General features: G+C 45.5%; 1 protein-coding gene across 1 annotated transcript in view; it reads left to right on the top strand.

Annotated features, from left to right (window-relative positions):
• The window catches only part of LOC141201398 (uncharacterized), a 147,155-nt gene that overhangs the window by 42,514 nt on the left and 80,758 nt on the right, over positions 1-23,883 (top strand). Inside the window, exons 2-3 of the mRNA XM_073663389.1 lie at positions 23,154-23,251; positions 23,449-23,539. Coding sequence (XP_073519490.1) covers positions 23,154-23,251; positions 23,449-23,539 — 189 coding nt within the window. The remainder of the gene's footprint in view (positions 1-23,153; positions 23,252-23,448; positions 23,540-23,883) is intronic.

Genomic DNA, 23,883 nt, shown 5'->3' on the forward strand with positions numbered 1-23,883 from the left:
TCTGGCACCCACTCCCCATTTTATATAATATGATGGCCCCACTGGCCCTTATATATAGCATGATGACTCCCATAGCCCCTTATAGTATGATGGCACCCACACCCCTTATATATACAGGTGCATCTCACTAAATTAGAATATCATCAAAAAGTTTATTTATTTTAGTTCTTCAATGCTGAAAATGAAACTCCTATATTATATAGAGTCATTACAATCAAAGTGATCTATTTCACGTGTTTATTTCTGTTAATGTTGATGATTATGGCCAGGGGCGCACATAGAAATCATGAGACCCCATAGCATAAGCTCTAATTGGACCCCCCCACCAAAAAAATAAATGAATATTTGTCTGTGTCACAGAAGAGCCGATCTCACAACTTTCCAGCCTTTACTTCGTTTTTCTAATGTTCCTCCTACTGAAGTCCTAGATCCCTCTTTCATTGCCCCCATGAAGTATGATGCCAATAAAAGTGCCCCCCCAAACACAGTATGATACCCCCATGGTGCATTCCTCCACATTAGCCTCTACATGAACAGTATAATGACCTTATTGTACCCCACTTCAACTCCCAAGGCAAAGTATGGTGACCCTAACACTGTATGATCCCCCAACTGTGACTCCCACACAGTCCTCCATACAGTATAATGGGCCTACATACAGTATAATGGCCCACACTAGCCCTCCAAACAGTATAATGGCCCCACACAGCCCTCCAAACAGTATGATGGACCTACATACAGTATAATGGCCCCACACAGCCCTCCAAACAGTATGATGGACCCCACACAAACCTTCACACCGTATAATTGCTTTCATACAGTATAACGGCCCCCCACATAGCCCTCAAAATATCATAATGGCCCCACATAGACTTCCATATAGTATAATATGCCACCCATAATCCTCCATATAGTATAATGCACCCTCCAAAATCCTCCATATAGTATAATGAACCCCCCATAATCCTCCATATAGTATAATGAACTTCCCATGGTCCTCGATAGAATATAATGCACTCGCCATAGTCCTCCATACAGTATATTTCACACCCCAAAGGGTAAAATGCAGCCCCCATATAGTATAATGTACCACACAGTCCTGCCGTGTTATGGGCACCACGTACTCACTGATTTTAAAATACCGTATGTTTTAAATAAGACGACCCGAGTATAAGCCGAGGCCCCTAATTTTACCACAAAAAAACTGGGAAAACGTATTGAGTTGCGTATAAGCCTAGGGCGGGAAATGCAGCAGCTACTGGAAAATTTCACCATCCTGGTATGTATGGCTCCCTCATCACCAATCCTGGTATGTATGGCACCCCTCATCCCCCAATCCTGGTACACATGGCACCCCTTATCCCCCAATCCTGGTATACATGGCCCCCCTCATCCCCCAATCCTGGTATGCATGGCCACCCCTCATCCACCAATCCTGGTATGCATAGCACCCCTCATCCCCCAATCCTGGCATGCATGGCCCCCCCTCATCCCCCAATCCTGGTATGCATGGTCTCTTCATTCCCCAATCCTAATATGAATGGTCTCCTCATCCCGCAATCCTGGTATGTATGGCCTCTTCATCCCCCAATTTTGGTATGCATGGCCTCTTCATCCCCCATTCCTGGTATATATGGCCCACCTCATCCCCAATCCTGGTATGCATGGCACCCCTCATCCTCCAATCCTGGTATGCGTGCCCCCCCCTCATCCCCCAATCCTGGTATGCGTGCCCCCCCTCATCCCCCAATCCTGGTATGCGTGGCCCCCTCATCCCCTAATCCTGGTATGCCTGGCCCCCTCATCCCCCAATACTGGTATGTATGGCCTCCTCATCCCCCAATATTGGTATCTGTGGCCTCCTCATCCCCCAATCCTGGTATGTGTGGCCTCCTCATCCCCCAATCCTGGTATGTGTGGCCTCCTCATCCCCCAATCCTGGTATGTGTGGCCTCCTCATCCCCCAATCCTAGTATGTGTGGCCTTCTTATCCCCCAATCCTGGTATGCATGGCCCCCTCATCCCTCAATCCTGGTATGTGGGGCCTCCTCACAATGCCAATCCTGGTATGTGTGGCCCCCTCAACCCCCAATCCTCGTATGCATGGCCCCCTCATCCTCCAATCCTGGTATGTGGGGCCTCCTCACCCCCCAATCCTGGTATGTGTGGCCCCATCACTGCACACTGTCTGTCATCACTGCATTCCTGTGACAGCCAGCCTGCTGCAAGTGTTCATAGGAGACCGTGATTTCTGCTATATATAGCAATGCTGTATATAGCACAAGCAATCAGATGATTGCAGGTTCAAGCCCTCTAAAGAGACGAACAAATACAGTGAAAAGTAAAAAAAAAAATGAAAAAAGTATAAATGTTCAAATCATCCCAGTTTTCCCCCCATTAAAAATTAAGAAATATAAAACATTTAAAAAATACACATATTTGGTATCGCTGCATTTGTAAAAGTCAGATCCATCAAAATATAAAATAAATTAATCCATTTAGTAAACGGCGTAACTAGAAAATTACATAAAATGCCAGAATTACAGATTTTCATTTGTTGAACAAGAAAAAAATATATAATAACAGGCAATCAAAACATTGTATATACCCCAAAATGATATCAATATAACCATCAGTTTGTGGTGCAAAAAACTAGCCCTCACGCAGCCCCATTCCCGAAACATGAAAACGCTGCGGCTTTCAGATCTCGGAAAGTGGCGACACAAGCAAATTATTTTTCATCACTTAAATATAAATCCTATAAATCGTCACTTAAGTAGAAGAGATGAAGCTTTACTACCTCCTGCTCCAGCTCCAGCACTTCACCGCTGCCGCTGATCTTTAGTCACTGGCTTCAAGGGTGACATCATGACTGCAGCTCTGCAGCCAATCACTTGGCTCAGTGGGCCACGCTGACAGAGCTTCTAAGCTCAGTGATTGGCTGCAGCAATGATGTGTGCTGAAGTTGAGCCATCACCCCTGCAGCCTGTCACAATAGAGCACAGGCAGCGCTGAAGATCCAGAGCTGGAGCAGCAGGAGAAAGTAAAGCTCTGTGTGTTTTCTCTACCACTGGGAACCTCCTATATATTACATAAAAACATTCCTGAAAACCCCTTTAATCTGACTTTATAGAAAAAGTCTATATCCGGCTGCTGTCCTCCCCTCATGAATCACAAAATATGCCAAGTGTGAACAACTCCTGTCCCCAAATGAGGATTTGCAGGCGATCAGTTGATAGTCGGGGGTCTGGCAGTGAACCCCCTCAGCAATCAGCTGTGTTTTGCTGGACGTAGCGGCCTCTCCAGGACACATGTGGTATTACATGGTGCTCTTTCAGAATAATATGTAATATGTAATACATGATATCTTGAAGTCTTCCAGAAGAAGATATTGGCAGACAGGTAATGACTTATTACCTACCAGCCATTGTCTCCTTTATCACTCGCTAGTTCTTATACACATTTGGATGATTTCACATCTTCGTTGGAAGCCGTATTAGGAACCTCCATCGCAGATTTTATCATACAGGACGAGTTCTCAGCCAACAGCTATTTGGCCATTGTTCACATGACGTAAGCCTATGTTATATACAGCAATATGCAGCAGGATACACGAGATCCAGGGAAATATCCAATCGCCAAAAATGGGGTCAGGAATGGTATGTGTGGCCTCCTCATCCCCCAATCCTGGTATGTGTGGCCCCCTCATCCCCCAATCCTGGTATGCATGGCTTCCTCATCCCCCAATCCTGGTATGTATGGCCTCCTCAGCCCCCAATCCAGGTATGTGTGGTCCCATCACTGCACACACAAAAAATAAACACTTATACTCGCCTTCCTTCCTCACCTCTGCTCCAGAGCTGTGTTCTGTCTGCCAGCAGCTCATGTTGGTATCTGAGCAGCGCGCGCTCTCAGTTGCCGAGGTGAGCTGCTACTGCTGCCGGCATATTCACTCCTCTCCACGCCGGGACTATGAGCGTTGACAAGCGTGAATATGCATTCTCTTTAGTAGCGGGCACTGTAAGCAGGAGCCACGGCTCAGCGCTCCTCCGTGCCCGCTACTACAGAGAATGAATATTCCCTCTTCTCCACGCCCATGGAAGTGGAGAAGAGGGAATATTCATGTCCCTTTAGCAGCGGGCACACGTGGTAGCTACAGCAGCCGCTACTGCGTGTGCCCACTCCTCTGCCGCAACCTCCCACCCCCCCAGTACTCACCTATCCTCCTCGCTCCCCCGAGGCTCACGGGCCCCATAGAGGTGGTGTGGCCCGCCACCATTGGCGGTACGCCACTGATTATGGCTTACAGCCAATGAAATCACAAAAGTCATTATCTCAGTAAATTAGAATACTTTATAACATCAGCTTGAAAAATGTTTTTAAAATCCGAAATGTTGGCCTACTGAAATGTATGGTCAGTAAATGCATTCAATACTCGGTCAGGGCTCCTTTTGCATCAATTACTGCATCAATGCGGCGTGGCATGGAGGCGATCAGCCTGTGGCACTGCTGAGGTGTTATGGAAGCCCAGGTGGCTTTGATAGCAGCCTTCAGCTCGTCTGCTTTGTTGGGTCTGGTGTCTCTTATCTTCCTCTTGACAATACCCCATAGATTCTCTATAATAGATCCTCTATGGGGTTAAGGTCATGTGAGTTTGCTAACCAATTAAGCACAGTGATACTGTTGTGTGTAAACCAGGTATTGGTACTTTTGGCCGTGTGGACAGGTGCCAAGTCCTGCTGGAGAATGACATTTCCATCTCCATAAAGCTTGTCGGCAGAGGGAAGCATGAAGTGCTGTAAAATGTCCTGGTAGACGGCTGCGCTGACTTTGGTCTTGATAAAACACAGTGGACCTACACCAGCAGATGACATGGCTCCCCCAAACCATCAATGATTGTAGAAACTTCACCCTAGACCTCAAGCAGCTTCGACTGTGGCCTCTTCACTCTTCCTCCAGACTCTGGGACCTTGATTTCCAAAGGAAAATTGGAACTCTGGGACCTTGTGGAGTGTGTCAATGACTGCCTTCTTGGCATTTGTCAAGTTATCAGTCTTCCCCATGATTGTGGAGCCTACTGAAACAGACTATGGGACATTTTTAAACACTTAGGAAGCCGTTGCAGGTGTTTTTTGTTAATTATTCTAATTTACTGAGATAATGACTTTTGTGTTTTCATTGGCTGTAAGCCATAATCATCAACATTAACAGAAATAAACACTTGAAATAGATCTCTCTGTTTGTAATGACTCTATATAATATATGAGTTTCACTTTTTGTATTGAAGAACTGAAATAAATTAACTTTTTGATGATATTCTAATTTAGTGAGATGCACCTGTATATCATGACTGTTGCCCCCAGTGGAATATATGCGGTGTCTATTTTGGGATAATTTAGTATACCCATGATGATACTATAGACAGCCATTATACCTGGAATGGCCCCTTTCTTGCGTGCCTTGCTTTTTTTGCTTACATGTCTAACAATCACATATGTGTTGTGTCCCTTCCCCCATCATCCTATTTTTCTATTGCTGAATAAATATTATAGATTTTATACTCCCTGGACTCCTTTGATGGTCTTTTACCCTGCGGGGTTTTCTTTCATATACAGTACAGACCAAAAGTTTGGACACACCTTCTCATTTAAAGATTTTTCTGTATTTTCATGACTATGAAAATTGTACATTCACACTGAAGGCATCAAAACTATGAATTAACACATGTGGAATTATATACTTAACAAAAAAGTGTGAAACAACTGAAAATATGTCTTATATTCTAGGTTCTTCAAAGTAGCCACCTTTTGCTTTGATGACTGCTTTGCACACTCTTGGCATTCTCTTGATGAGCTTCAAGAGGTAGTCACCGGAAATGGTTTTCACTTCACAGGTGTGCCCTGTCAGGTTTAATAAGTGGGATTTCTTGCCTTATAAATGGGGTTGGAACCATCAGTTGTGTTGTGCAGAAGTCTGGTGGATACACAGCTGATAGTCCTACTGAATAGACTGTTAGAATTTGTATTATGGCAAGAAAAAAGCAGCTAAGTAAAGAAAAATGAGTGGCCATCATTACTTTAAGAAATGAAGGTCAGTCAGTCCGAAAAATTGGGCAAACTTTGAAAGTGTCCCCAAGTGCAGTTGCAAAAACCATCAAGCGCTACAAAGAAACTGGCTCATATGAGGACCGCCCCAGGAAAGGAAGACCAAGAGTCACCTCTGCTTCTGAGGATAAGTTTATCCGAGTCACCAGTCTCAGAAATCGCAGGTTAACAGCAGCTCAGATTAGAGACCAGGTCAATGCCACACAGAGTTCTAGCAGCAGACACATCTCTTCAACAACTGTTAAGAGGAGACTTTGTGCAGCAGGCCTTCATGGTAAAATAGCTGCTAGGAAACCACTGCTAAGGACAGGCAACAAGCAGAAGAGACTTGTTTGGGCTAAAGAACACAAGGAATGGACATTAGACCAGAGGAAATCTGTGCTTTGCTCTGATGAGTCCAAATTTGAGATCTTTGGTTCCCACCACCGTGTCTTTGTGCGACGCAGAAAAGGTGAATGGATGGACTCTACATGCCTGGTTCCCACCGTGAAGCATGGAGGAGGAGGTGTTATGGTGTGGGGGTGCTTTGCTGGTGACACTGTTGAGGATTTATTCAAAATTGAAGGCATACTGAACTAGCATGGCTACCACAGCATCTTGCAGCGGCATGCTATTCCATCCGGTTTGCGTTTAGTTGGACCATCATTTCTTTTTCAACAGGACAATGACCCCAAACACACCTCCAGGCTGTGTAAGGGCTATTTGACTGAGAAGGAGAGTGATGGGGTGCTACGCCAGATGACCTGGCCTCCACAGTCACCAGACCTGAACCCAATCGAGATGGTTTGGGGTGAGCTGGACCGCAGAGTGAAGGCAAAAGGGCCAACAAGTGCTAAGCATCTCTGGGATCTCCTTCAAGATTGTTGGAAGACCATTTCCGGTGACTACCTCTTGAAGCTCATCAAGAGAATGCCAAGAGTGTGCAAAGCAGTCATCAAAGCAAAAGGTGGCTACTTTGAAGAACCTACAATATAAGACATATTTTCAGTTGTTTCACACTTTTTTGTTAAGTATATAATTCCACATGTGTTAATTCATAGTTTTGATATCTTCAGTGTGAATGTACAATTTTCAAAGTCATGAAAATACAGAAAAATATTTAAATGAGAAGGTGTGTCCAAACTTTTGGTCTGTACTGTATGTACTCACTGTGTGGTGGTGATGGTAGAGGACATTGTGTAGCAGGATCATTTTGGCCTTGTATAGTAGTAATTTTGGGAATATTGGTCTTTGTATAGTGTATTTTAGATTAGTAACAGTGGTATACTGTAATTATATATGTATAAATCCTCTTTTAAGTGGCAGGGAGGTTATATGGGGAAACATGTACTTTGGGGCTGGGGTCCCTGATCTCTTAGGACCCCAGCAACGCTCCTGCACTGGGGAAAAGCAGGGTCTGGAGGCCACTTTAATATCATCATTTTATGGATATGACGCCAAAGAAACTAATGAAGTGCTTTGCAAAGTGCCATAATTTTCACAATTCTGAAAATAAATTGTAAGTTTAGTTCCACTATAAGTGATCTTAATTCTGTTATGAGAGCTAACCTTCTGAGACAATTTATCACTGCGCTGTGTGAATTGTCACATTAAGCTTTGCTACATCTATACATAGTGAAGTTCAGGATCAAAATGCTGCAGGTCCCATCTCTTCTACAGAACAATCCCATGGAAATAAAGCTGATCATTTTATCAGATGGGATCATTAGAACTTACCTGGTTGGATCCTTTGTTTCTGGTGGTTTCTTTCCCAGGTCTTCATTAAGGCCCTTTACAATAAGCTCCAAAAACTCATCGGACTTTCTGAATCTTTCCAGCGTTTTCTCCATCACAGAAAGGAGGCGCTTATCCTGGCAGAAGAGAATCAGAGATATATTGTTCTACATCTTCCAGATGTTTGGATTTATTTACAGACTAATGATTAATCTCGCAAGAAGAATGATAATATTATAACAGATCAAAATTTTGGGGTAAAATTATTCAATTTTAAAAATATATATATATAGCAATTACATTATTCTGACAAGACCAATTTTTTATTTTTTTCCTCCCCTTTTCCCAAAAAATATAACTTTGTTTTTTCATTAACAGACTGAGGGCTTGTGTTTTGTGGGACTAGTTGTTGTTTGGAATGAGAACATTCAATTTACCACATAAAGTATTGAAAAATGGGGGAAAAATCAAAGTAAGGTTATTATTTTTGTTTCTTTGGGGTTTTTTAGGAACATTTAAAAAAAAAATGTGGTTTGTGAGACCATTTTCATCTTGCGAAGACCTAATTTTATAAAATGATCCCATTGATGGAGTTGTCGGCTTTTTCTTGTGGAGAGATCAGTAGTTACAAGTTTCTGATTGCATTTTTGGGAGGGAAGTAGAGTGACCCAAAAACCACAACCATGGCACTTTAATGTCCTTTACAGCATTGACCCGGCGTGTAATAGATTTATATATAATGAAAGATTGTACTTATGTCAATGCAGCAGCAACAAATATTGTTTTACGCTTTTTCTTTTTTATAGTTGGCCAGAAAACCGCAGAACCTTAAGCAGAAAGTGACATGAATGAGAACATCTGCCCGGCTTGTACCGGATCCGGGGGTGTTACGTACAAGGCGAAGGTCCCAGAATAAGGATTTGCTTCATTTTGGTGCAGAGTTTCTAGTAGTTTCTGGTTACTACTGTTACAGGCAGATGCCGTCTGCATAATACAGCCAGCACCGCCTCAACCCCTCCATGCATGTGGACCCCGGCACAAACACTCCGGTACATCCTTTTATGCTAAGACATTAATAATTCTACAATTATCACACACAACTTATATACAGAAACCTCCCAACCGTCCCAGATCCAATGGGACTGTCCGGCTGTCGCTGGAGGTCGGGGCTATGTGCTGACGAGCTGTGTTCTGTCAGGACAGTCCGTGTAGTACAAGAATGTCTCATGCCGTGCTGCTGTGATCGCTCCTGGAGAGGGGCAGCATCCGCTCCGCACGCCTCGTACACGCCCGGCTCCGCACGCCTCGTACACAGGGCTCTGCTCCGTACACCTCGTACACACGCGGCTCCGCTCCGTACACCTCGTACACGCGCGGCTCCGCTCCGTACGCCTCGTACACGCGCGGCTCCGCTCCGTACACCTCGTACACGCGCGGCTCCGCTCCGTACACCTCGTACACGCGCGGCTCCGCTCCGTACACCTCGTACACGCGCGGCTCCGCTCCGTACACCTCGTACACGCGCGGCTCCGCTCCGTACACCTCGTACACAGGCGGCTCCGCTCCGTACACCTCGTACACACGCGGCTCCGCTCCGTACACCTCGTACACAGGCGGCTCTGCTCCGTACACCTCGTACACGCGCGGCTCTGCTCCGTACACCACGTACACACGCGGCTCTGCTCCGTACACCTCGTACACGCGCGGCTCTGCTCCGTACACCTCGTACACACGCGGCTCCGCTCCGTACACCTCGTACACGCGCGGCTCTGCTCCGTACACCTCGTACACACGCGTCTCCGCTCCGTACGCCTCGTACACGCGCGGCTCCGCTCCGTACGCCTCGTACACGCGCGGCTCCGCTCCGTACGCCTCGTACACACACGGCTCCGCTCCGTACACCTCGTACACACGCGGCTCCGCTCCGTACACCTCGTACACACGCGGCTCTGCTCCGTACGCCTCGTACACACGCGGCTCTGCTACATCCACACTGTAAACCCCTCCTGACCCCACACATAAACTTCAGCTCATCCAGCACCATGACAACCAGCACAGCAGAGTCCTGCATCCACTGAGGCCCCTGATCATGTGACCCCTGACTCCTCCCCTCCTGTGACCTCATCACAGCTCCTGTGCGCACAGAGCAGCCATATATGTGGTGGCGGCTCTGCAGGTGGAGGTATGTGGAGACCCCATTACTGGGCGCAGGGGGCATTAACCCCTTCAGCACGGAGACTCTTTTGGGGTCTTGTGTTGCCCCTTTATAAGATTCATAAGGTTTTTGTTCAGTTTCCTGTAATAGATACATACGACCCAACTATGGAGACAGGAAGGGAGGAAACGTATTTTCTCATAGTACAGGACCCCTTTACTGGCCCCACAGTGTAATGCCCCCATTATGCCGGATGTATGATGCCCCCACACAGTGTAATGCCCCCATTATGCCCCTTATGCAGGATGTATGATGCCCCCACACAGTGTAATGCCCCCATTATGCCCCTTATGCAGGATGTATGATGCCCCCACACAGTGTAATGTCCCCATTATGCCCCTTATGCATGATGTATGATGCCCCCACAGTGTAATGCCCCTTATGTAGTATGTATGATGCCCCCACAGTGTAATGCCCCTATTATGCCCCTTATGCAGGATGTATGATGCCCCCACAGTGTAATGCCCCCATTATGCCCCTTATGCAGGATGTATGATGCCCCCACACAGTGTAATGCCCCTATTATGCCCCTTATGCAGGATGTATGATGCCTCCACAGTGTAATGCCCCCATTATGCCCCTTATGCAGGATGTACGATGCCCCCACAGTGTAATGCCCCCATTATGCCCCTTATGCAGGATGTATGATGCCCCCACACAGTGTAATGCCCCCATTATGCCCCTTATGCAGTATGTATGATGCCCCCACAGTGTAATGCGCCCATTATGCCCCTTATGCAGTATGTATGATGCCCCCACACAGTGTAATGCCTCCATTATGCCCCTTATGCAGGATGTATGATGCCCCCACAGTGTAATGCCCCCATTATGCCCCTTATGCAGGATGTATGATGCCCCCACACAGTGTAATGCCCCTATTATGCCCCTTATGCAGGATGTATGATGCCTCCACAGTGTAATGCCCCCATTATGCCCCTTATGCAGGATGTATGATGCCCCCACACAGTGTAATGCCCCCATTATGCCCCTTATGCAGTATGTATGATGCCCCCACACAGTGTAATGCCCCCATTATGCCTCTTATGCAGTATGTATGATGCCCCCACACAGTGTAATGCCCCCATTATGCCCCTTATGCAGGATGTATGATGCCCCCACAGTGTAATGCCCCTTATGCAGGATGTATGATGCCCCCACACAGTGTAATGCCCCCATTATGCCCCTTATGCAGTATGTATGATGCCCCCACAGTGTAATGTCCTCATTATGCCCCTTATGCAGGATGTATGATGCCCCCCACAGTGTAATGCCCCAATTATGCCCCTTATGCAGGATGTATGATGCCCCACACAGTGTAATGCCCCCATTATGCCCCTTATACAGTATGTATGATGCCCCACAGTGTAATGGCCCCATTATGCCCTTATGCAGGATGTATGATGCCCCCACACAGTGTAGTGCCCCCATTATGCCCCTTATGCAGGATGTATGATGCCCCACACACAGTGTAATGCCCCCATTATGCCCCTTATACAGGATGTATGATGCCCCCACAGTGTAATGCCCCCATTATGCCCCTTATGAAGGATGTATGATGCCCCCACAGTGTAATGCCCCCATTATGCCCCTTATGCAGTATGTATGATGCCCCCACAGTGTAATGCCCCCATTATACCCCTCATGCAGTATGTATGATGCCCCCACAGTGTAATGCCCTCATTATGCCCCTTATGCAGTATGTATGATGCCCCCCACAGTGTAATGCCCCCATTATGCCCCTTATGCAGGATGTATGATGCCCCACACAGTGTAATGCCCCCATTATGTCCCTTATACAGGATGTATGATGCTCCCCACACAGTGTAATGCCTCCATTATGCCCCTTATACAGTATGTATGATGCCCCACAGTGTAATGCCCCCATTATGCCCCTTATGCAGGATGTATGATGCCCCCACACAGTGTAATGCCCCCATTATGCCCATTATGCAGGATGTATGATGCCCCCATTATGCCCCTTATACAGGATGTATGATGCCCCCACAGTGTAATGCCCCCATTATGCCCCTTATGAAGGATGTTTGATGCCCCCACAGTGTAATGCCCCCATTATGCCCCTTATGCAGTATGTATGATGCCCCCACAGTGTAATGCCCCCATTATACCCCTTATGCAGTATGTATGATGCCCCCACAGTGTAATGCCCCCATTATGCCCCTTATGCAGCATGTATGATGCCCCCCAGAGTGTAATGCCCCCATTATGCCCCTTATGCAGGATGTATGATGCCCCCCACAGTGTTATGCCCCCATTATGTCCCTTATACAGTATGTATGATGCCCCCCACACAGTGTAATGCCCCCATTATGCCCCTTATACAGTATGTATGATGCCCCCCACACAGTGTAATGCCCCCATTATGCCCCTTATGCAGGATGTATGATGCCCCCACACAGTGTAATGCCCCCATTATGCCCCTTATACAGGATGTATGATGCCCCCATTATGCCCCTTATGCAGGATGTATGATGCCCCCCACACAGTGTAATGCCCCCATTATGCCCCTTATGCAGGATGTATGATGCCCCCCACACAGTGTAATGCCCCCATTATGCCCCTTATGCAGGATGTATGATGCCCCCACAGTGTAATGCCCCCATTATGCCCCTTATGCAGGATGTATGATGCCCTCGCACAGTGTAATGCCCCATTATGCCCCTTATGCAGGATGTATGATGCCCCCACAGTGTAATGCCCCCATTATGCCCCTTATGCAGTATGTATGATGCCCCCACAGTGTAATGCCCCCATTATGCCCCTTATGCAGGATGTATGATGCCCTCACACAGTGTAATGGCCCCATTATGCCCCTTATGCAGGATGTATGATGCCCTCACACAGTGTAATGCCCCCATTATGCCCCTTATGCAGGATGTATGATGCCCCCACACAGTGTAATGCCCCATTATGCCCCTTATGCAGGATGTATGATGCCCCCACAGTGTAATGCCCCCGTTATGCCCCTTATGCAGGATGTATGATGCCCCCACACAGTGTAATGGCCCCATTATGCCCCTTATGCAGGATGTATGATGCCCCACACAGTGTAATGCCCCCATTATGTCCCTTATACACGATGTGTGATGCCCCCACACAGTGTAATGCCCCCATTATGCCCCTTATACAGTATGTATGATGCCCCACAGTGTAATGCCCCCATTATGCCCCTTATGCAGGATGTATGATGCCCCCACACAGTGTAATGCCCCCATTATGCCCCTTATGCAGGATGTATGATGCCCCCCACACAGTGTAATGCCCCCATTATGCCCCTTATACAGGATGTATGATGCCCCCACAGTGTAATGCCCCCATTATGCCCCTTATGAAGGATGTATGATGCCCCCACAGTGTAATGCCCCCATTATGCCCCTTATGCAGTATGTATGATGCCCCCACAGTGTAATGCCCCCATTATACCCCTTATGCAGTATGTATGATGCCCCCACAGTGTAATGCCCTCATTATGCCCCTTATGCAGTATGTATGATGCCCCCCACAGTGTAATGCCCCCATTATGCCCCTTATGCAGGATGTATGATGCCCCACACAGTGTAATGCCCCCATTATGTCCCTTATACAGGATGTATGATGCCCCCCACACAGTGTAATGCCCCCATTATGCCCCTTATACAGTATGTATGATGCCCCACAGTGTAATGCCCCCATTATGCCCCTTATGCAGGATGTATGATGCCCCCACACAGTGTAATGCCCCCATTATGCCCCTTATTCAGGATGTATGATGCCCCCACAGTGTAATGCCCCCATTATACCCCTTATGCAGTATGTATGATGCCCCCACAGTGTAATGTCCCATTATGCCCCTTATGCAGTATGTATGATGCCCCCCACAGTGTAATGCCCCCATTATGCCCCTTATGCAGGATGTATGGTGCCCCACACAGTGTAATGCCCCCATTATGTCCCTTATACAGTATGTATGATGCCCCCCACACAGTGTAATGCCCCCATTATGCCCCTTATACAGTATGTATGATGCCCCACAGTGTAATGCCCCCATTATGCCCCTTATGCAGGATGTATGATGCCCCCACACAGTGTAATGCCCCTTATGCAGGATGTATGATGCCCCCCACACAGTGTAATGCCCCCATTATGCCCCTTATACAGGATGTATGATGCCCCCACAGTGTAATGCCCCCATTATGCCCCTTTTGCAGGATGTATGATGCCCCCCACACAGTGTAATGCCCCCATTATGCCCCTTATGCAGGATGTATGATGCCCCCACAGTGTAATGCCCCCATTATGCCCCTTATGCAGGATGTATGATGCCCCCACACAATGTAATGCCCCCATTATGCCCCTTATGCAGGATGTATGATGCCCTCACACAGTGTAATGCCCCCATTATGCCCCTTATACAGGAAGTATGATGCCCCCACACAGTGTAATGCCCCATTATGCCCCTTATGCAGGATGTATGATGCCCCCACAGTGTAATGCCCCCATTATGCCCCTTATGCAGTATGTATGATGCCCCCACAGTGTAATGCCCCCATTATGCCCCTTATGCATGATATATGATGCCCTCACACAGTGTAATGCCCCCATTATGCCCCTTATGCAGGATGTATGATGCCCTCACACAGTGTAATGCCCCCATTATGCCCCTTATGCAGGATGTATGATGCCCCCATTATGCCCCTTATGCAGGATGTATGATGCCCCCACACAGTGTAATGCCCCCATTATGCCCCTTATGCAGGATGTATGATGCCCCCACACAGTGTAATGCCCCCATTATGCCCCTTATGCAGGATGTATGATGCCCCCACACAGTGTAATGCCCCCATTATGCCCCTTATGCAGGATGTATGATGCCCCCCACACAGTGTAATGCCCCCATTATGCTCCTTATGCAGGATGCATGATGCCCCACACAGTGTAATGTCCCATTATACCCCTTATGCAGGATGTATGATGCCCCACACAGTGTAATTCCCCCATTATGCCCCTTATGTAGGATGTATGACGCCCCCACACAGTGTATTGTTCCCATAGTACCGCCATCCCCCCACACAGTATAATCAGAGGCATAACTATGATGGGACCTGTTGCTTGTTGATTTTGACCACCACCCATCCTGATATATACAGTGGGTACGGAAAGTATTCAGACCCCTTTACATTTTTCACTTTTTTTTTCATTGCAGCCACTTGGTAACTTCTAAAAAGGTCATTTTTTCTCATTAAAGTACACTCTGCACCCCATCTTGACTGAAAAAAAAACAAATGTAGAAGTTTTTTCAAATTTATTAAAAAAGAAAAACTGAAATATCTCATGGTCATAAGTATTCAGACCCTTTGCTCAGACACTCATATTTTAGTCCCATGCTGTCCATTTCCTTGTGATCCTCCTTGAGATGGTTCTACTCCTTAATTGGAGTCCAGCTGTGTTTAATTAAACTGATAGGACTTGATTTGGAAAGGCACACACCTGTCTATATAAGACCTCACAGCTCACAGTGCATGTCAGACCAGATGAGAATCATGAGCTCAAAGGAGCTACCCAAGGAGCTCAGAGACAGAATTGTGGCAAGGCACAGATCTGGCCAAGGTTACAAAAGAATATCTGTAGTACTCAAGGTTCCCAAGAGCACAGTGGCATCCATATTCCTTAAATGGAAGAAGTTTAGGACCACCAGAAGTCTTCCTAGACATGGCTGTCCAGCCAAACTGAGGAATCGTGAGAGAAGAACCTTGGTGAGCGAGGTAAAGAGGAACCCCAAGATCACTTGGCTGAGCTCCAGAGATGCAGTAGGGAGATGGAAGAAAGTTCCACAAAGTCAACTATCACTGCAGCTCTCCACCAGTCGGGCTTTTATGGCTGAGTGGCCCGACGGAGGCCTCTCCGCAGTGCAAAACATATGAAAGCCAGCATAGAGTTTGAACAAAAACACATGAAGGACTCCCAGACTATGAGAAATAAGATTCTCTGGTCTGATGAGACGAAGATAGAATTATCATCAAAAAGTTCTAAGTGGTATGTGTGGCGAAAACCAGGCACTGCTCATCACCTGCCTAATACAATCCCAACTGTGAAACATGGTGGTGGCAGCATCATGCTATGGGGGTGTTTTTCAGCTGCACGGACAGGATGACTGCTTGCAATTGAAGGAAACATGAATGCGGCCAAGTACATATTCTGGATGAATACTTCTTCCAGAGTGCTTTGGACCTCAGACTTGGCTGAAGGTTCAACTTCCAACAAGACAATGACCCCAAGCACACAGCTAAAATAACAAAGGAGTGGCTTCAGAACAACTCTGTGACCATTCTTGACTGGCCCAGCCAGAGCCCTGACCTAAGCCCAATTGAGCATCTCTGGAGAGACCTGAAAATGGCTGTCCACCAACGTTCACCATCCAACCTGACGGAAGTGGAGAGGATCTGCATGGAAGGAATGGCAGAGGATCCCCAAATCCAGGTGTGAAAAACTTGTTGCATCATTCCCAAGAAGACTCATGGCTGTACTAGCTCAAAAGGGGGCTTCTACTCAATACTGAGCAAAGGGTCTGAATACTTATGACCATGTGATATTTCAGTTTTTCTTTTTTATTAAATTTGCAAAAGTTTCTACATTTCTGTTTTTTTTCAGTCAAGATGGGGTGCAGAGTGTACTTTAACCCCTTAAAAGCCCAGGGCGTACTAATACGCACCTGCCCCCTGGGCTTTCAGAGCCAGGTACGTATTAGTGCGCCCTGTTGATTTTGCCCGCACATAGGCTGTGCGGGCGTGATCGCCGCCGGGTGTCAGCTGATTGTCACAGCTGACACCCGGTGCTATGTGCCTGGCACATTAACCCATGCAATGTACGATCAAAGTCGATTGGGGAGGTGATCGCCCATACTCACCTCTCCTGCCGGCGTCCAACACTGTCTGCCGTGGCTTCCCGGATGTTGCCATGTCATAAAAACATCCGGGTCACCAGACAGCAGGAGGATACTTTGGTCATATGCAGTGCACGACCAAAGTATCTTCTGCATCTGCAGCACTGACAGCCTGTATAGCACAGGGATGGTGCTCCATCCCTATGCTATACAGGTGATCAGAGTGAAAAAAGTCCTATTGTGGGAAAAAGTCTAAAAGTAAAAAAAAAATTGTTAAAAAATGAAAAAAAAAATTGTAAAAATATTTAAAAAAAAAAAAATCAAAAAAATAATCCACCAAAAATAAAAATATAATGTACCCATCAATAAATATTATTATGAAAAAAAAACAACGAAACAATTAAAGTACACATATTTGGTATCGCTGCGTCCGGAACGACCTGACCTATAAAACTGTCCCACTAGTTAACCCCTTTAGTGAACACGGTAAAAAAAAAACTAAGCAGAAACCAATGCTTTATCATCATACCGCAAAAACAAAAAATGGAATAACACACGATCAAAAAGACGAATATAAATAAAAATGGTACCGCTGAAAACGTCATCTTGTCCCACAAAAAAGCAAGCCGCCATACAGCTCAATCAGCCGAAAAATAAAAAAGTTATAGCTCTCAGAATAAAGCGATGCAAAAAAAAAAAATTCTATAAAATAGCTTTTATTGTGTAAAAGCGCCAAAACATAGAAAAACTATATAAATGTGGTACCGCTGTAAACGTACTGACCCGAAGAATAAAGCTGCCTTATCAATTTTACCACACGCGGAACGGCATAAAAAAATTGTAAAAAAAAAAAAACATTTCCTGAATTGTTGTTTTTTGTTTATTCTGCCTCCCAAAAATCGGAATAGAAAGCAATGTCACGTGCCTGAAAATGATACCAATAAATACGTCAACTCATCCCGCAAAAAACAAGCTGTCACATGACTCTGTCGGCCAAAATATAGAAAAATTATAGCTCTCAAAATATGGCGATGCAAAAGCTAGATTTTACTAAAATATGTGTCTTTTAGTGTGTGACAGCTGTCAATCATAAAAACCCGATATCATTCTAGTATCGCTGCAATCGCACCAACCCGAAGAATAAAGTCGTCTAATCACTTATACCGCACGAGGAACGGCGCAAAAAACAAACTCTAGGGTTAGGGTTGGGGTTGTATTAGGGTTGGGGGTAAGGTTGGGATATTTAAAAAAAAAATAGATGACGATATGGCGACTAGTGTTGAGCGCAAGTGTTCGCTACTTGAGTTTGCATCGGGTGCTCGGATATGCACATTGCGGGGATTGCTTGCCACATCTAAGCAACAGCTCTGGGAGGGTATTCTGTCCTCATGCAAAACAATTGAAGCAGAAACCATCCAAAACCTGACAAATTCAATGGACGAGAGAGTTCAGAAGCTCCTTTCGAACAAGGGGTCCTATGTGAAAATGTAACATCACCTAGAATAAAGTTTTGAGTTGAAAACTGTTTGATTTCAGTTTGTAATAACCTGCCAATGCTTATAATTTCAAAAATGACCATTTTTTTGTTCTTTATTAAAATGAAAAGGTTGAAAACTCTGCTGTGCATAATAATTTGGAACATGCATTTTGAGTGCAGTTTGAGTTTTTTTTTTTTTTTTTAAATATACTGTTATCATAGGCAGTTTGTACAAAAACCTTTCAATTGTACTCTAATAGTTATTTGACTGGAAAATTACAATGACTGCAATTCATATAGGTAATTTGGGAAAATCTGAGAAAATATTATTTGCATAATAATTTGGAACACAGTGTAATGCACAGCCCATGGTCCGTACATGTAGTATAATGCACAGCCCATGGTCCGTACATGTAGTATAATGCGCAGCCCATGGGCCGTACATGTAGTATAATGCGCAGCCCATGGGCCGTACATGTAGTATAATGTGCAGCCCATAGTCCGTACATGTAGTATAATGCACAGCCCATAGTCCGTACATGTAGTGTAATGCACAGCCCATAGTTCGTACATGTAGTATAATGCACAGCCCATAGTCCGTACATGTAGCGTAATGTGCAGCCCATAGTCCGTACATGTAGTATAATGCACAGCCCATAGTCCGTACATGTAGTGTAATGCACAGCCCATAGTCATACATGTAGTATAATGCACAGCCCATAGTCCGTACATGTAGTATAATGCACAGCCCATAGTCATACATGTAGTATAATGCACAGCCCATAGTCCGTACATGTAGTATAATGCACAGCCCATCCTCTTACATGTAGTATAATGCACAGCCCATAGTCCGTACATGTAGTATAATGCACAGCCCATCCTCTTACATGTAGTATAATGCACAGCCCATACTGTTACATGTAGTATAATGCACAGCCCATAGTCCGTACATGTAGTATAATGCACAGCCCATAGTCCGTACATGTAGTATAATGCACAGCCCATAGTCATACATGTAGTATAATGCACAGCCCATAGTCCGTACATGTAGTATAATGCACAGCCCATGGTCCGTACATGTAGTATAATGCACAGCCCATGGTCCGTACATGTAGTATAATGCACAGCCCATAGTCCGTACATGTAGTATAATGCACAGCCCATCCTCTTACATGTAGTATAATGCACAGCCCATAGTCCGTACATGTAGTATAATGCACAGCCCATCCTCTTACATGTAGTATAATGCACAGCCCATACTGTTACATGTAGTATAATGCACAGCCCATAGTCCGTACATGTAGTATAATGCACAGCCCATGGGCCGTACATGTAGTATAATGCACAGCCCATAGTCCGTACATGTAGTATAATGCACAGCCCATAGTCATACATGTAGTATAATGCACAGCCCATAGTCCGTACATGTAGTATAATGCACAGCCCATGGTCCGTACATGTAGTATAATGCACAGCCCATGGTCCGTACATGTAGTATAATGCACAGCCCATAGTCCGTACATGTAGTATAATGCACAGCCCATAATCCGTACATGTAGTATAATGCACAGCCCATAGTCCGTACATGTAGTATAATGCACAGCCCATAGTCCGTACATGTAGTATAATGCACAGCCCATAGTTCGTACATGTAGTATAATGCACAGCCCATAGTCCATACATGTAGCGTAATGCACAGCCCATAGTCCGTACATGTAGCGTAATGCACAGCCCATAGTCCGTACATGTAGTATAATGCACAGCCCATAGTCCATACATGTAGCGTAATGCACAGCCCATAGTCCGTACATGTAGTGTAATGCACAGCCCATAGTCCGTACATGTAGTGTAATGCACAGCCCACAGTCATCCATGTAGTATAATGCACAGCCCACAGTCATCCATGTAGTATAATGCACAGCCCACAGTCATCCATGTAGTATAATGCACAGCCCATAGTCCATACATGTAGTATAATGCACAGCCCACAGTCATCCATGTAATATAATGCACAGCCCATAGTCCGTACATGTAGTATAATGCACAGCCCACACTCTTACATGTAGTATTATGGCCAAGGGCACCGTGTACTCGCTGATTTAAAAAACAAACAAACATTACACTCACCTTCTCTCCGCTCCTTCGCCGCGCGGTGTCTTTTTCTGGAGCTGCCGCTGACTTCAGCTGGAAGCGACAGGAGAGCATGATGTCACTTCCACGCGCCTCTAATGACGTACATGCCGATGTCAGCTGCTGGCCTCTGATTGGTCGGCAGCGTGTATTGTGGCACTAAGCTGAATGTCAGTCCGAGAACACACATCCAGCTGCAGCAGGGGCTGGTGGTGGCTGGGCCCGGTCACAGGAGCGACTGCGGTCATTAAGCCTCTCAATATAATGCTCTCATAGTACCTCTATTTCCCCACACTGTATAATGTTCTTACAGTACCGCCATCTTCCCACATACAGTATAATGTTCCCACAGTACCGCCATCTTCCCACATACAGTATAATATTCCCACAGTACCGCCATCTACCCACATACACTATAATGTTCCCACAGTACCGCCATCTACCCACATACAGTATAATGTTCCCACAGTACCGCCATCTTCCCACATACAGTATAATGTTCCCACAGTACCGCCATCTACCCACATACACTATAATGTTCCCACAGTACCGCCATCTTCCCACATACACTATAATGTTCCCACAGTACCGCCATCTACCCACATACAGTATAATGTTCCCACAGTACCGCCATCTACCCACATACATTATAATGTTCCCACAGTACCGCCATCTACCCACATACACTATAATGTTCCCACAGTACCGCCATCTTCCCACATACAGTATAATGTTCCCACAGTACCGCCATCTTCCCACATACAGTATAATGTTCCCACAGTACCGCCATCTACCCACATACAGTATAATGTTCCCACAGTACCGCCATCTTCCCACATACAGTATAATGTTCCCACAGTACCGCCATCTACCCACATACAGTATAATGTTCTCACAGTACCGCCATCTTCCCACATACAGTATAATGTTCCCACAGTACCGCCATCTACCCACATACAGTATAATGTTCCCACAGTACCGCCATCTTCCCACATACAGTATAATGTTCCCACAGTACCGCAATCTTCCCACATACAGTATAATGTTCCCACAATAACCCCCCCCCCACATACAGTATAATGTTCTCACAATACCACCATCCCCCCCACATACAGTATAATGATCCCACAGTGCCGCCAACCCCAATTTTATTTTATGTTTTAACACTTGGTTTTCTTTTTTTGGTGTTTTTCATGTAATATATGGAAGCCTACATAAAAATGCTAAAAGAAACATAATATCCAGGAAAAAAAACACTGTACATGGAGACATTCGCATCAAATAACTCCTGTCTGTGTTCTTACAAACAAGCTCTTATAAATGAGATCTAACGTGATAAACGATTACAACCTGGGAAAGACGGGAAACATTCATGTGGACAGTCGGTGATGATGTAGTTAGTGACGGACTCTGGCCAAATTTGTTTCTAGAGCCGCATTAGAAGATGAAGATGTCGTCCTCATCATGAAGTTGTTATTTCTCATGTCACGTGTAATGTATATGACAAGAATTAGCGTTATGGAAGATGAGTCTATAAGACACGTATTCAGCTGCAGACTCCGAGGAAGAAACTGCTTGTTGTCTGTGGCCTAAAATATATAGGTTTTATTAGTACGTCAGGGACAAAAGCAGAATGTTGTAAAATAATAAAAATACCATTGCTGCTTGGGTTTCTGGGTGATTCTTACTGCAGCAGTGGCCAACTTAGCCAGTGATTGGAAGTATGGAGGAGATGTCTAAGTCATCAATTCAACTTATGTTCCAGTCCATAAAAGACTAGAGAATACAACATCTACACATCTACTGATATATTTCCCTTATTGTCTCCAGTAATTGTATTATTACACAGAATTCTTTATGATGTTACATCGGCTCTTTTTCTCATTCAGGTCTCTACAATATCGGATCCTCTCAGTGAAGATCTTCTATATAAGAGAATTTTTCTAAATCACCTATCAAGGATGGATACGGACAGAGACAAGATGGCGGAGAGGATATTACACCTCACCCTAGAGATCCTCTTCCGGCTTACTGGAGAGGTGAGAGATTCTGATGACGTCACATTACATCATTCTTATCTATGGGAATAACAGATGGACAGAACTGGAGAGGTGAGGACTCTGGAAATGTCTGGAGGGAGATTTATTAATGTGTCTCTCCATAACCAGGATTACACAGTAGTGAAGAAGACCTCTAGTGAGCGCTGTCAGGACCCTGTGTCTGAGGGATGGGGAAGACCCCTGAGCCCAATCACGAGGCCTCCACCTCACCCCCTGATACATGAGGACATCAATGACCAGAAGATCCTAGAACTCACCTACAAGATGATTGAGCTGCTGACTGGAGAGGTGACACTGCTAGGAATGCTGGGACATTATACAGTAACGCTATGAAGGGATCGGGGGATGACGATATCATTGTATGTGTCAGGTTCCTATAGTGTGTCAGGATGTCGCCGTCTATTTCTCCATGGAGGAGTGGGAGTATTTAGAAGGACACAAAGATCTGTACAAGGACGTCATGATGGAGGTTCCCCAGCCCCTCACATCACCAGGTAATAGACAGGACTAAATACACACGGCCTATAATTATCTGTATGTAAAGAATGAATTCAGTCCCTGTATGTGTTTCCTCCAGATCTATCCAGTAAGAGGACAACACCAGAGAGATGTCCCCGTCCTCTTCTTCCACAGGACTGTAAACAAGAAGACCCCAATGTTCCTCAGGATCATCAGGTAGATGGAGAGAAGGTGTCATGAGATCTCCCCTATGATGTGTAGACGGCTGTGAAGGTCTTGTGCTTAGTTTTGTTTTATCCACCAGTATTATATGTTTTATACTAGTGTAATGAGAACGGTGGAGATGGCAGGATTAGAGCTGATCATAGATGTGACTTCTCATCTGTTTGTGACTTTTACAATATTTGTTTCAGGGTGAAAATCTGACCCATATTAATACTACAGAGACATATGTGAGGGGTGATGAGCAGTGTAAGAAGGAGATTCCTACATATGACTACCCAGGTGAGTACTGGGTACTAAATGCTGACAAGTCACAGATTCTTCTCAGTCACGGGCTGTGGCTGCTTTATCGGTGGTGTAGTCCGGCTGTATCACAATCGTGTGATCATCATTTTACCTCTAGACCACAACATTTTCCTCCATCCGAAAATTTTCACATTACTATGTGTAATTGTAAAATATCTTTTCTATAGAACTTACAACCTGGAGGATCCACCTCCCCCTGGGATTAGGAGACGCTGACCGTTACCTGCCCAGATCTATAAACTACAAAGCCAAATGACAGCGTACGTAGAATGTGCTGACAAGTGAGAAAATCAAAATTATGATGGGCCTGTAAGAGAAAG

This window comes from Phyllobates terribilis, unplaced genomic scaffold (genome assembly GCF_046119375.1).
Source record: "Phyllobates terribilis strain yellow unplaced genomic scaffold, ASM4611937v1 Scaffold_115__1_contigs__length_5345438, whole genome shotgun sequence".
NCBI lineage: Eukaryota > Metazoa > Chordata > Amphibia > Anura > Dendrobatidae > Phyllobates > Phyllobates terribilis.